The sequence below is a fragment of the Emys orbicularis genome, chromosome 3 (assembly GCF_028017835.1).
Source record: "Emys orbicularis isolate rEmyOrb1 chromosome 3, rEmyOrb1.hap1, whole genome shotgun sequence".
NCBI classification, from domain to species: Eukaryota; Metazoa; Chordata; order Testudines; family Emydidae; genus Emys; species Emys orbicularis.
In genome coordinates, this window is record NC_088685.1 from 49,227,241 (window position 1) to 49,241,965 (window position 14,725).

At 42.3% G+C, this 14,725-nt stretch overlaps 1 protein-coding gene across 1 annotated transcript in view; it reads left to right on the plus strand.

Moving 5' to 3' along the window:
* The window catches only part of GFRAL (GDNF family receptor alpha like), a 46,388-nt gene continuing 31,663 nt past the window's right edge, over positions 1-14,725 (plus strand). The window contains exons 1-2 of the mRNA XM_065401392.1: positions 1-70; positions 12,518-12,652. Of these exons, the coding sequence (XP_065257464.1) occupies positions 1-70; positions 12,518-12,652 (205 nt within the window). The remainder of the gene's footprint in view (positions 71-12,517; positions 12,653-14,725) is intronic.

The following is a 14,725-nucleotide window of genomic DNA, read 5'->3' on the forward strand; positions in this document are numbered from 1 at the left end:
ATGGACCTGGGTGTGTGGATTGATCGCAAGATGATGATAAGCCACCGATGTGATGGCGGCTGCAAAACAGGTAAATGTGATCCTAGGATGTAGCAGGCGAGGTATTTCCAGCAGAGAGAGGGAACGATTAATGCCATTTTACTGTACAAGACATTTGGAATACTGTTTACAATTCTGGTCACCCATGTGCAAGAAAGATGAATTCAAACTGGAACAGGTGCAGAGAAGAGCAGGGGAATGGAGGGCCTGTCTTATGAAAGGACAGTGGAAGAGATTGGCTTCCTTCATCTTGCAAAAAGAAGGATGAGAGGGGATATGATTGTTCTTTATAAATACATCAACAGAAAAACACCAGGGAGGGAGAAGAACTATTTAAGATAAAGGACAATGTTGGCACAAGAACCAATTGGTATGAACTGGCCATGAACAATTCAGGCTGGAAATTAGAGGATTTCTGACCACCAAAGGAGTGAGGTTCTGGAACAGCCTCCCAATAGGAGTTGTGGGGGCAAACAACTTAATTAGTTTTAAGAGACAACTCAATAAATTTGAATGGGATTGTATGATCGAGTTGGTTGTGATGGTAGGGGGCAGGGTTCGGCAGCACTGGGTCATCCCTTCTGGTTTATGTCTTGTGTTCCTAAAGCTCATGCTTCAGGACTTCAGTCAGGCACCTGCAGGAGTCAGGAAGAGATTATTTTACTCCCAGTGTGTTCTGCCATCTTTTTGGTTTCCTTCCTTTGAAGTATCAGGGATGGTCACAGCTAGGAAACTGGACAGGTGGGCCAGCGCTCTCAGGTGGCACCAAGCATTCTACCTCTCATGTGTTTAGCTGGCTGGTTCTTGCTTAGGGTCTAGCTAATTTTCTAGACAGAAGACATGCAGTAAATCTAATCTAGCTGGATTTAAGTAAAGTATTTGATACAGTTCCACATTTAGAAATTTTTAGTTAAATTGGAGAAGGTGGGGATTAATTTGAGAATTAAAAGGCAGATAAGGAACTAGTTAAAGGGGAGACTACAGTAGGTCATGCTGAAAGGTGAACTGTCAGGCTGGAAAGAGGATACTAGTGGAGTTCCTCTGGAATTGGTCTTGGGACCAGTTTTATGTAACATTTTCATTGATGACCTTGGCACAAAAAGTGGGATTGTACTAACAAAATTTCCAGATTTCACAAAGTTGGGAGGTATTGCCAATATGCAGGAGCCTTCAATATCATATTGGAAGATTTGGACATCTTGAAAACTCGAGTAATAGAAATGGGATGAAATTTAATAGTATTTTTAGGGGCTAACAAGAATATTTGCTATAAGGAAGGGACTTAGCAGTTGGAAGTGATAGAGGAGGAGAAAGACGTTGGTGTACTGGTCGACCACAGCATGACTATGAGCAACCAATGTGACACAGTCATGAAAAGGGCTAATGCAGTCTTAAAATGCGTCAGGAGCGGTGTTTTCAGTAGAGATAGGGAAGTGATATTACCAGTATACAAGGCACTGGTGAGACCTCATCTGGAATACTGTGTGAAATTCTTGTCTCCCATGTTTAAGAAATGTGAAATCAAACTGGAATAGCTGCAGAGAGGGGGATCAGAGGAAAGGAGAACATACCTTATGACAGGGGACTTAATGAGCTTGGCTTGTTTAGCTTAACAAAACTGAGGGAAGATATGATTGCTCTCTATAGATACATCAGAGGGATAAACTCCAGGAAGGGAGAGGAGTTATTTAAGATAAGGGCCAATGCTGACACAAGAACAAATGGATATAAACTGGACATCAATAAGTTTAGGCTTGAAATTAGACTAAGGCATCTTAACATCAGAAGAGTGAAGCTCTGGAACAGCCTTCCTAAGGCAGTAGTGGGGACAAAAACCCTAACTTGTTTCAAGACTGAGCTTGATAAGTTTATGGAGGGGATGGCATGATTAGGTTGCCTACAATAGCATATGGCCCATCCAGGGCCGGCTCTAGGATTTTTGCCGCCCAAAGCAAAAACAATTTTGGCCGCCCCCCCCCCGTTTTTTAATTACCCCCACCCCCCGGCCCCGCCTCAACTCCGCCCCTTCCCCAAATCCCCAGCCCTGCCTCCTCCCCCCAGGCTCTCAGGCCTGGGAAGGAGGGAGAGCAGCGGCGCGTGAAACAACTGTTTCATGCGCCGCGGCCACTCAGGATCTCCCCCTCCCTCCCAGGTTTGAGAGCCTGGGAGGGAGGGGGAGACTCCAAGTGGCCGCGGCACAGGCGCCGCTTGTCCCCATCCCTCCCAGGCTCTCAAGGCCGGGAGGGAGGGCGAGTAGCGGTGTGCGAGCTGCAGCGGAGGCGAGCTAGGGCGGCCGGGGCACATTTTTAGGGGCGGCATTCTGGTGCCGGCCATGCCACCCCTAAAAATGTGCCGCCCCAAGCACCAGCTTGTTTTGCTGGTGCCTAGAGCCGGCCCTGGGCCCATCCATGACTGCAATTAGCAAATATCTCCAACAACCTAAGATTGGACACTAGATGGGGAGGATTCCAAGAGAATTCTTTCCCAGGTGTCTGGCTGATGGGTCTCATCCATATGCTCAAAGTCTAACTGATCACCATATTTGGGATCAGGAAAGAATTTCCCCCAGCTCAGGTTGGCAGAGACCCTGGTGGGAGTGGGGGGTGTAGCCTTCCTCTGCAGCATGGGGCATAGGTCATTTGCTGGTTTGAACTAGAGTAAATGGTGGATTCTCTGTAACTCAAGATTTGAGGACTTCAGTAACTGAGCCACAGATTATGGACCTATTATAGGTCTGGGTTAATGAGGTTAAGTGGTGTGCAATTTGCAGGAGGTCAGACCAGATGATTATGATGGTCCGTTCTGGCCTTAAAGTCTATGAAGTCTGTGATCACCATATGCAGGGTCAGAAAGGAATCCCCCCCCCCCCTGTCAAATTAGCAGTGACTTTGGGGGTTTGGCCTTCCTCTGGAGCAGGGAGCGTGGGTTACTTGCTGGGATTATTTGAGGTGTATCTCACTTAATCAGTTCCCTGCCATTGCAGGAGCTTCAGGCATCCGTGCACCTCAGTCCCGCTTATTCTCTGCCTGTGCACATAATAGACGGTAAAACTTTGGTCTGGTTTTGGTTGTTGGCTTTAGTGCTGGTACTGAGTGGTGTTGGGAGCCTGTGATACAGAAGAAGTCAGACTAGATGATCTGGTGGTCCCTTCTGGCTTTAAACTCAGATGTCATTTTCTGCTGTTAAAACCAAGATAAATTCTGTTTCACATTTTTGCAATTTCTGTTCGGATTGTGATATGTACAGTTATGTTTCTAAGTATGGCTAAGTTCCTAAAACATGAACCCAAAGCACAGTATGTGATGCTTGCTTTTGCAATGTAATTCTAAATTGAGAATTTGGGGCCAGATTTTTCAAACTCGGGTGCCTAATGTTGGCAACCCAATAAAAGTGACCTGATTTTCAGAAGTGCTGACAACTCCCATGCAGGTCCAGGGAAGCTGCAAGGGCTCAGTACGCTGAAAATCAGGCTGCTTTAATTTCAGTGGCAAACTTTAGTCCACAATGTTTGAAAATACTGGCCTTCATCAGGTCTTCTGTGATCTTATGATTAAGTTTAAAATGTTGGTTGGCTTGTTTGTTTGTTTTTACAATTTGCTGTCTTTTACTACTGTTTAGGACTTAGGTCTTAGTAGTAATAGAGCTGGACAGAAAAAAAAATCATGGAAAATTTTGTTCTTAGCAAAAATCAAAAACCAAAACCTAAATATTTCAATTTCGAAATGCTGATGAGGTATTTCATGTGCATTGTAGCTCAAGTGCCTTGAGCTCCCATTCTCATCTCTGGGAGGGGCTCGTTGGTCTGATGTCTCCCTGCTTGGTCCTAGAAAGTAATACATCATGACAATTGTATGCCTGCAGTGCATCATGGGAGATTTTGTCTAGCTGGGGAGCCTGGCCCATAGAGGAGAATGGGAGTATAAGACACCCAGACTACAATATCCATAAGACACCATGGCAGCATTTCAGAATCAAAATATTTCAGTTGTCAGATGAAAACTGATTTTTTTTGTTTTGTTTTATTTGGGGGCATTCAGGTTTTCAGTGAAAAATCAAAATTGAACACAGAAAGCAGACACTTTTCACAAAAACATTCATTTTGTCAAAAACCCATTTTTCCATTGAAAAACGGGAAATTTTAAACCAGCCCTACTCCTGATAATTATATTTCTAGTCATGGTTCTGGACAGAGGCACTGATAATGTGGTGCACTCTCTCTCTCTCTCTCTCTCTCTCTCTGGGGGTGTGTGTGTATATATATATGTGTGTGAGTATTTATAAAGTGCCTATCACATTGGGCTTGGCCATCCTCTTATTTACATCAGTGCTACAATTGTGTAAATTAGTTGTCTTCAGTGCAGTTCCTCCTGATTTACACTTGCAACTCCACCATAACTTAAAGCCAATACACTCTCTAGCTCTTTTCTCTCCCCTCCATTCCCCCACATAGATTACAGCCTGATCGTGGGAAGTGCTGCACACTCCCAATAGATGTGAAGTGTGCTGAGCTCATTGTGCTGCTCAGCACCTGGCAGTCCCGGAGCTCAGTAATTAACAAGTTGTTAATATTTTGATATTGCTTTATTGGATCACATTTTGCTCCAGGCAGATATGCCACTGTGTATATAGGTCTGTAATCACCAATGCCTGCAGTGGTAACATGAAACTGTAATATACAGGATACTCTTCTAAGAGTTGTTTAGGTATAGAAAACATGAGTGGCAACATAATAAATCCAAAAAAAGCTGGAAAGCTGAGAATATTTCCCTACAAACATGTTGAACTTGGAGTTTAAAACACAATTGGTAATAAAATCTCTATAAGGATAAATCAGAATGAATAGAGTGAAGAGATTAAATATAATCTGGAGTTCTCAAGTGCATACAAAATGGATGAACTCTTGGTCCCATTGAAGTCAATAGGAAAATTCCCATTGATTTTGATGGGGACTGTATATCTACATCTGCTCTAGGTGTTTTCGAGCATCCTTTATCATAGCATCTGAGCACTAAATCCAATCAAAACATCATAGAACAAGCAGTATAGGAAAACAAGACTGGCCCCATGCATCGATATTGTGATTGCAACTACGTAATAAGTTTACAAATTTAGAATTTTACTTTGATGTCCTTTTGATGCATTGCCAAATGGCTATGTTGTCTGAGGATTGTTCAGCAACAAGAATGAACTAAACATGCAGCTGTGTGTATACGTCGTAATGTTCCTTTGACCTAGTCTTTTCAGGGAATACATTAAACATGGGAAGAGGAAAACATCTTTTATTTTGAACCTAGTCAACATTGGAAGAGGAAAATATCTTTTGTTGATCTCATTTCTTTACACCTGTATTCATCTACAGAAGAACAGCCCGGGCTAATGTGTTGTCAATAACATGTTTGTCTTTTTGTTTTGTACCCTAGGAAAACCTCAATTGTCTGCTCGTTAGGCCAAATTCATTCCTGGTGTAACTCCATCAAACCTCACACTAATGTCAGATTGGTTTTATTTGTTTATATCTGCTCATAATGCTGCCCTTTAACTCCTATTGTTCACTCCTGGTTGATAGGCCAAGAGGGATATTCCAAGATGATGAGAACTGATTTCAGTCCCTAACATATGCAAATTGCTAACAGAAGATTACCAAAGACAATATTCAAGCAGGAGTGGAGGGTTGGAGGGGCTTCTACAAATTACATGATGTGAAACAAGACCCTGTACTAATAATATCATATGAAAGGGCTATGGAAAACTACTCAGAGATTTTCCAAAATTTGACTAAACACAGGTAAGAACCACTTCCCCCAATCCTTCACCCCTCCAGGATAAAAATCAAATTAAGGGCTGTGGAAGGAAGGAGCAGGAAAGTAGTAACAAAAAATGGGAAAATGAATAAAGAATGGATCAGGTTAATAAAGGGAAAAATGAGAAGACAAAAATACTAAGGGAAGGCACAAGACTTTAGCAAAGCTCTTGTGTATAGCTGTAGACTGGTCTAAGTATCTGCAGAGCCCCAGAGCTACTGGACCAGGGAAAAGAGTAAGAAACTGGGCTGTGAATTGCCTTCCTCTCTTATGCTGCAGCTATTGGGAAGATCTGGGAGCAAGCATCCAGCCTACAGCTGTCAGAGAAGGGAAATTCTGTTGTGTAGAGGATTTCAAAATATGTTTTTTGTTCTGATTCAGAACAAAATTTCCATGAAAGAAAATTCAGTGTGTGTGTGGGGGGGGGGGGGGTGGGGGTGGAAATCACATTAAGCGTTTGATTTAGACAGAATTGCATTCTTTGATGGAAAATGGTTCCATGAAAGTTTTTCTTACCCATTCTAATCCAATTTCTCCTGTCCCATTGTTCCAAGGGAAAATCAGGAACCTCCCTGGCATTAAAGAGCCTCTCTTAAGTATGGGGATGGTGGTATGTGCTCAGGGACAACCCAAGAGAGCTCAGATACAAGAGCTGCCTTAGCACTGGGATTAGCTGGCATGTGTTATCCTGCATTAGATTTAAGATTGAGTTTATTTGGTGCAATAATTGGCTTTTCATTGTTAATTTATAATAATTCCAGACATTGTCTCCTTAACATCTGATATGTTGCCTGGAAGTGTATTCGGTGCATTTCAAGTTTTATCAGTACAGCACACTAGCTTAAGGGGAAACTAACCAAGCTAAATTATCATTCTTTTTCCTCTTCCTCTTTTCCAAGTCCCTTCCTTCCAGGTCGGATGTTCTTTGTGCAGATATCAAAAAAAGCAGATGTAAAGTAAAAGATGAAATCTTTATAGCCAAGCCCTAACGTTTGCGCTATACTAGCCACCCTGGAAAAGTGTATCCCTCCACTGTGTAGAAGTCCTGTGGGCACAATACAACCGCTACACTACAACCTGCACCTTTCAATATGTGCTGCTGTGGGGGATTCCCTAATCTGCTTCTATGTCAGAGCTCAAATTGCTGCAAGTCTTTCCCTTTAGCACCTGCAGTCATTTCTTTCAGCGCCATTCAGCATGTTTCTTTCCTAAAACTTGTTCTCTGCTAGGGACTAGTGTCAGGAGGTTCTTTTTCAAACACCACCACAGCAGAATATGCTGCTGCATCATCTTATCTAAAGCACGTGCAGCATTTGCTCCTACGTGGCAAACGGACTTGACTTTGGTTTTCACGGTTTGCAACTGTAGAAAGTAACTTGGGCTTTTTGCATCCAAGAGCCATTTCCCTTTGCTGGATCAAGCCGCCCGCGTTATCATTGGCACAGGATTTGATCTGGTTAAAAACCCAGCCCCCACCAGCGTGTCCCTAGCGGGGGAAGAGGCGCATAGATCCCGAGGAAGGGGCAGCAAGGTGCTTAGCGATCCGCCCCCCACCCATACCTGTTGCGCTGGGCCAAAGGGGGCTGGGATCTCCTGGTGCGCTCTGCTGGGCTAAGCGCTGCGCCCCGAGGCCCAATCGCCGCCCTGGGCTGGCAGCCGAGCGCTGTTCCTCCACCAGCAGTGCTGAAAACAGCCTGAGACCTGAGCCGGTGCCTGGCGTCCACCTGCAATCGACCCCGCTCAGCTCCTGCAGCCACGACAGCTGCACAATGAGCTCTCTCCTGTTCCTAGGTAAGTTCACCGGGTTTGTAAGTGCTTGGGAGGAGACAAAACCTGCTAACAGCCAACTTATTTCTGCAGCTCATCTGCATGCACCTACCGGTACCTCCCCTGCCCCGTCTCACCTGGATGGAACTCACCTGCAGGCTCCCGAGCTTTCTGCATCGCGCCAGGATGCACAGCTCGCTCGTGTGCATGGCTAGCCCATGAATTAACCTCCTCCGTGGGCCTGCCTCTCACCTGTGAGGCACCCACGGGTGTATGCACCTCATTTGGGTGCATCAGCTTCCATCTGTTCGTCTCATCCATATCCATCTGTTCTGTCTGCATCTCCCTTTTGTGCCTGCATCCGCCCGGGATGGTAACAGCTCACCTGTGTGCGTGGCTTGCCTTTAGAAGGGAGAAGATTTGCTCTCTTGTAAAAAGTAGTTTTACCTTTGTGTTCCAAAGTCCTCACTCTGATTGCATGTAGCTTTTCAAACCATTATTACTAGCATCATGCCTTGTGGCTGCCTTTGAATGAAATAACATAACGTAGAAATAGCATCTTAAAAACGGGGCATGGGCTCGAACTGAACACAGAGATGTGTTTTTCCCTGGCTCGTATAGATTTGTATTTTATCCTTTCCAGTTTAAGAAGTCTATTCAAATTCTCTCTGTGTTGAACATGGGATTTGTGAACTATGCTACTAGCCGTCAGTGAAGTGAGCTTAATTCTCTACACACCATTATTGATGCTTCATGTGTTAGATGAATTTCCCTTTCCTGGAGCTCATGCCTGATTTGATCCCTATTTATTTATTCTTGCTGCTGCTGGAAAACTGCAAGGTGTGGATGATGAGCAGGTGCTCACTTCACACTCAAGTGTGATCTCTAGGGCTGTACTTTGCTGAATAGGGCACCTAACAAACTTATTCAAACGAGTCCCTGGTAATATGTTCAAGTCTGTAAACACCACACAGGAACAAGAGTGTTGTTTTGTGACCTAGCATGAGCATTGATAAGAAACTCAGCCATCAAGAAGACCTGCAAATGGGATGCCTTGTCTAAACAAACAGTCACTTGTTTGCTGAGTGGAAAGCATAAGTGCAGGTAGTACCATAAGAAGAGTTATTGACATTTCCCTTTGGTTTTGAATGGAAAAAGAGAAATCAATAAAGCAGGTATATAGGAAGCTGATTGAAGAGAATAAGATGAAATGTTGTTCCTATACATTTAACTCTTTGTTCCTGCTCATTTTTATCCTTCATTTTCCCACTATGTTCTGCATATCAGTACTCTCAAAGCCATTAACTTTCTATTCGGCTGTTTAAAACAACATTCCAGTTAGTTACTTCTGGCCTTAGATCTACTAGCTTCAAGATTCCCGCTAACATTTTTATGTCCGCAATATACAGTACATCACTCCCTTTTGTAGCCTACCCTTACTTTTTTCTATCTGTCTAGATGTTTGTATAGCTAACGCACTGGACCAGGATTCAGGAGATCCAGCTTCAATTTCTAGCTCTGCCAGAGATATCTTATGTGACCTTGGGCAAATAATTTAATTTCACCGTGCCTCAGTTTCCCATCTATAAGTTGGAGATGATACTATTTCCTTTCTCTTGCCCTTTGTCTGTTTAAATTGTAAGTTCTTCAGGGCATGGACAGTCTCTTACTTCATGCATGCACAATACCAGGCACAATGAAATATGAATTTTGTTTGAGGCTTCTATGTGCTACTGTAATACAAATAATATTAATTGTATTAGTTGTAATCTAGCTCCAGATAGATCCCCCTCAAGTTACTAAGAGAGGAGGTTGTGGTGGGACTTTATCCCTGAATATCCAAAAAATCTGGAGTTCACTACTTACTATAACAATGACAACAGGCTGGGAAAAAGTTTAGGGAAATTAACAAAATTAGGTGGGTCTATTGCACATCAGAAAGTTACAGTTACTGGCCCTAACGTTGCATAGCACAGTGGAGTCAAGAGATAATCTAGAGCCACTGTCATGTCATTAGACATGGAGAAGCCCTGTGATAGGTTTAATGGCTTTATAGATTTTGATAAGGCAGCTCAGTTTAGTAGGAACCAGAACGGGCTGGTAACGGGCTGGATTCTGAAGGGCTAGGTCAGCAGGAGGGAGGTTAAAGATACAGTGGCCATGTTCACAGAGCTTTGGAGGCATGGAACCCAGCTGGAGTCTGAAGTCCCCCCACTCCCCACTGCAGGAGGAGCAGGGTAATGTCTGAATTGTCCACTCAGTTAGGCCCCCTTCCCAGAGAAGTTTCTGTGACCCTGATTCTCCACTGGCTTACCCCATCAAAGTGTGTGCAAAATGCTTTCAAATCAGAAGTAGGTCTAAATGCACAGGTGTAAATGACTTCACAAGCAGAAGACCATAAACAGGCCCCTGACCCACAGCTGGTATATATGGCAGTTGGGTTATCCCTCAGGGGAGGTGGTATCGTCCGCCTTGTCCCAGGGACAGGCTTGGGTTCCTTCTGGCTGAATGCAAGCTGCAGAAAGACAACTGAATGGGTGGTACCAAGCAGAGGTAGCTGTCCTGGCTATGAACTCAGATTGGATCCAGCAGCTGGGAAGGATGTACATGAATTCCTTTTCTCAATACCAGGTCTGTTAGCTTAAGGTAAATGTATGTGACGTCACTAACGAGATATTAAATATTGGTGCACCTGCCAGTGATGGAAAGTTAAATGTTAATACACTTGTAAACCCAAACATTCCCTACAGTAATAACATTGCCTCACAACACAGCACCATTTCCACAATACATGATATCAGTGCTAAACAGTAGCAGTTGTTTAAAATTGTTCTCTTATAGAACCATGTTAAATGTGTGAAAGTCATCCCAGTGCAGAGGGCCTGGGTAAGCCCCTAGAAAGCATTAATTGTCCTTTTCAGTCTTGGATTAAGGAGCACAGAGCATTCTTCGAATGCGCACATAGAATTCCATGAATGTCACTTGGAATGAACAGTAAGCTCTGATCCTCTGAGGAACTGCCAATGAAACCACTCCCATGAAGTGCTCAGCTACTTGCCCAATCAGGCCAGAAATTAATGTCTGAAAGTTAATTTAACAGAAAAATTAAAATAACATGTTATCATAGTAAAGGTAGTTTTATCATAGGAATGCTGATTAAAGCGTTAACTCAGACCTGTCTCTTCTCCTCCAGCAAGGCCAATCTAATTTCCTGCTGATAAGATAAGCAACAGGAGACATTTAGATATAAGTCTCTACCACGCGACTGACACCTCAGTCTTCAGTTTTTCATGCTAGGTATGCAGTTCAAAAACAGGCTTTAAGTTCAGTATATTTGGTAACGCTGAAAAATAATTTGAAATTTTATTTTTTACCCAAAATTCATGCATTTTCCCCCAAAAATGTAAATAGAAAGAAACATTTTATGTAATAAGAAGTACAGTGTATCACCGTTCAGTTCTACAGCTGTCAAAAAATCTTTAATATTGCTTGATATGAGTGAGTATCCTGTAGCATCTGGCTTTAGCAAACTGCAGTGGAAGTTTCAGAGTGGCAGCCGTGTTACTCTGTATCAGCAAAAACAATGAGGAGTCCTTGTGGCACCTTAGGCTACGTCTACACTATGGGGGGGGGATCGATTTCAGATACGCAAATTCAGCTACGGGAATAGCGTAGCTGAATTCGACGTATCTGATCCGACTTACCCCGCTGTGAGGACGGCGGCAAATCGACTGCTGCGGCTCCCCCGTCGACGGCGCTTACTCCTACCTGGGCTGGTGGAGTACGCGCATCGATTCGGGGATTGATTATCGCATCCCAACGAGACGCGATAAATCAATCCCCGAGAGATCGATTTCTACCCGCCGATCCGGGCGGGTAGTGAAGACAAGCCCTTAGAGACTAATAAATTTATTTGGGCATAAGCTTTCATGGGCTAAAACCCACTTCAACAGATGCATGGAGTGAAAAATACAGTAAGCAGTATATATATATCAGCACATGAAAAGATGGGAGTTGTCTTACCAAGTGGGGGGTCAGTGCTAACAAGGCCAATTCAATTAAGGTGGAAGTGGCCTATTCTCAACAGTTGACAAGAAGGGGTGAATATCAAGAGAGGGAAAATTACTTTTGTAGTGCTAACGAGGCCAATGCCATCAAGATGGACATTGCCCATTTCCAACAGTTGACAAGAATTGAATTGACCTTAATTGAATTGGCCTTGTTAGCACTGACCCCCCCACTTGGTAAGGCAACTCCCATCTTTTCATGTGCTCTGATATATATACTGCTTATTGTATTTTTCATTCCATGCATATGATGAAGTGGGTTTTAGCCCACGAAAGCTTATGCCCAAATACATTTGTTAATCTCTAAGGTGCCACAAGGACTCCTCGTTGTTTTTGCAGTGGAAGTGAAATCCAGTGTTCCTCTGACTTTAATACTTCCCTTTTACTTTAACCCTTTGTTTAAGGACTGCAATGCCCTTACATTTCTGTATTGCCATGAACTGATGAAGAAAGTGGTTCTTGAAAGCTTGTATAACATTTTTTTTTTCCATTAGGTCAGACAGAAGATCCTGGGTCAAATTCTGGGCTCACTTATGCCAACACTAATCTGAAATGGCACAACTGAATACAATGATGTTACTCTGGATTTACCCTGAGAGCTCCCATTGGATCAAACTTAAGACACTGGAGTTGTATCAGTGCAAAGTCTGCCTAATCACAATTGTTTTGTGATTGGAAAAATAACAGGAAATGTTGTATATTGCTAAGTAATAAAAAGCTACCTTGTTCATTTGTCATTACATGCAAGCTACAATAAATTGCATTGTACAATTCATAGCATGAATGCAAGGAGGCAGATGGTTACCTGTAGTACTAACTAATCATTATTATCTACTTTTACAGTATTAGTTGTATACTTCAAAAACACATCTGCTTCCCAGACCACTGACTGTCTGCACCTGAGAGAGCAATGCATTCGTGCTGCAAATGGATGTGAAAGTGTCTGGAATGTAATTGAAGATGCCTGTCATATTTCAGGTAACAGTTACAGTGTATACTGCAATGATTTTTTGATTGATATAAATACAACAACATTCTTTGCCCATATTATATCAGTTTATTTTATATCATATTCTGGTCTCACATGAGTGTAGAAGTGGAGTGACTCCACAGGTGTAAAAACTGTGCATGTGACAGCAGAATCAAAGATAATTACATGCCTAGGGATTTCAGGACCAGGCCTACAATTGTGAAATCCTTAGTAGGGATCAAATTCTGCCCTCAGTTTCACTCATGCAAACTCATTTTCAATGCAGTGAATGAGGTTTCAGAGATCAGAATGTGAACCCGTCAACAAGTTCAATCCAAAGGGAATTTTGATACCATATAAGAGCTGAGTAAAAACTAAGTAGCGATTCCAGAATTTAGCCCTCAATGTTCTAAACTTGAGAATCATTTTCCAATAAAATACCATCTTCTGTAATTCAGCAATAATACAGTAGTACACTTCAGGCAATGTAATTGTTAGAATTTTGAAGTAATATTAGCATATGAAATAAATAAATTCTGACATGCCTGATAGAAATATGCAGAGGTGTCATATTAATGCTGTTCAGTTAACTTGCACCAACATGTCAGAATGAATCATTTCTAGGGAATGATAATACAATAAATTGCAGGTGCTGAATATGACTGATCTCCCTTCAATTGTTTAATGCATAACACAGATTTTCACCTACACGAGAGCAGGAAATCAGTCTCACTGTCTCTGCTTATTACCTTAAGGAATAGGAAAATCGTTTTTTATAAACAGTTTAATACTTTCTATAGTATTGTTTATATACATAAAACACTCATATTAGAGCCAGCCACAAGATTGTTTGAAAACATTTTCAATGAAGAATGAAGAATGATGTTTTAAATCAAAATTTTGGTGGAATCATTGAGAATCTTTGGTTTTCAATAAAAAGCCAAACAATTTTCATTTTAAAAAAATTGGGGAGAAATATTTTGGTTCAAAACAATCAGCATTTTTGACATATATTCTAATATATATGATTAGTGCATCCAAAGGCTCATGGAGCTTTGTTCTAGGTACATCTTATCGTAATAAAATATGATTAATTTGTAATTGGGGATGAATCAAGTAATACTTGTCTGACTACTACCAGTAATATAATTGGCCTGAAACTCAGCCTAATCTCTTTTGTAAAGCAAACATGAAACTTTTTAATAGTTCAGATCAAAAAGTTCTCCCCTCTTGCTGCTTATTGTCTTCTTGAACCTACTACATAAAATCCCTTCTGAGTCAGTCAACAACCCATTTCTTTTTAAATCTATCCTAAAAACTCACTTCTTCTGTGAGGACATTCAGTGTTAGCTCCCCAAATAGAGTGGATATGGAAAAAGAGAGAATAAATGATGGGGAGGTGTGCTATAAAGGCTTTATTGGCATGAGTTTGGATTGACCTTCATTGCTGATAAATGGTAAAGCCATGAGTGAGTGCAAACACTTAGGGTATGTCTACACCCAGCTGCTAGTTCGGCGGCTGGGAATCGAAGTTCTGGGTTCGACTTATCGCGTCTTGTCTAGACGCGATAAGTCGAACCAGGAAGTGATCGCCGTCGACTGCGGTACTCCAGCTATACGAGAGGAGTACCGCGGCGTCGACGGGGGAGCCTGCCTGCCGCGTGTGGACCGAGGTAAGTTCGAACTAAGGTACTTCGAACTTCAGCTACGTTATTCACGTAGCTGTTGCGTACCTTAGTTCGAATTGGGGGGTAAGTGTAGACCAAGCCTTAGTCCTACCAGTGGAGTAGCACATCACATGTCAGGGGATTTCTTTGTGAACTAGATTTAGGACTATATTTTGTCCTTCATCTTCAGATTAAACTCCCATTGACAATGATATTCTGCTTGTGGCTGGGGAACAGATTATGACCTAGAAAGTGTCAGTCTCAGCTATTTGTCAGAAATTTTGCAGTCATATTTACACAAAGTGTGTGTGTGTGTGTATATATATATATATATATATATATATATATATATATATAATCATTAGTAGGTGCCAAAGCTGAAATTATGCTTAGATTTTAAATTAGAGGGCATTT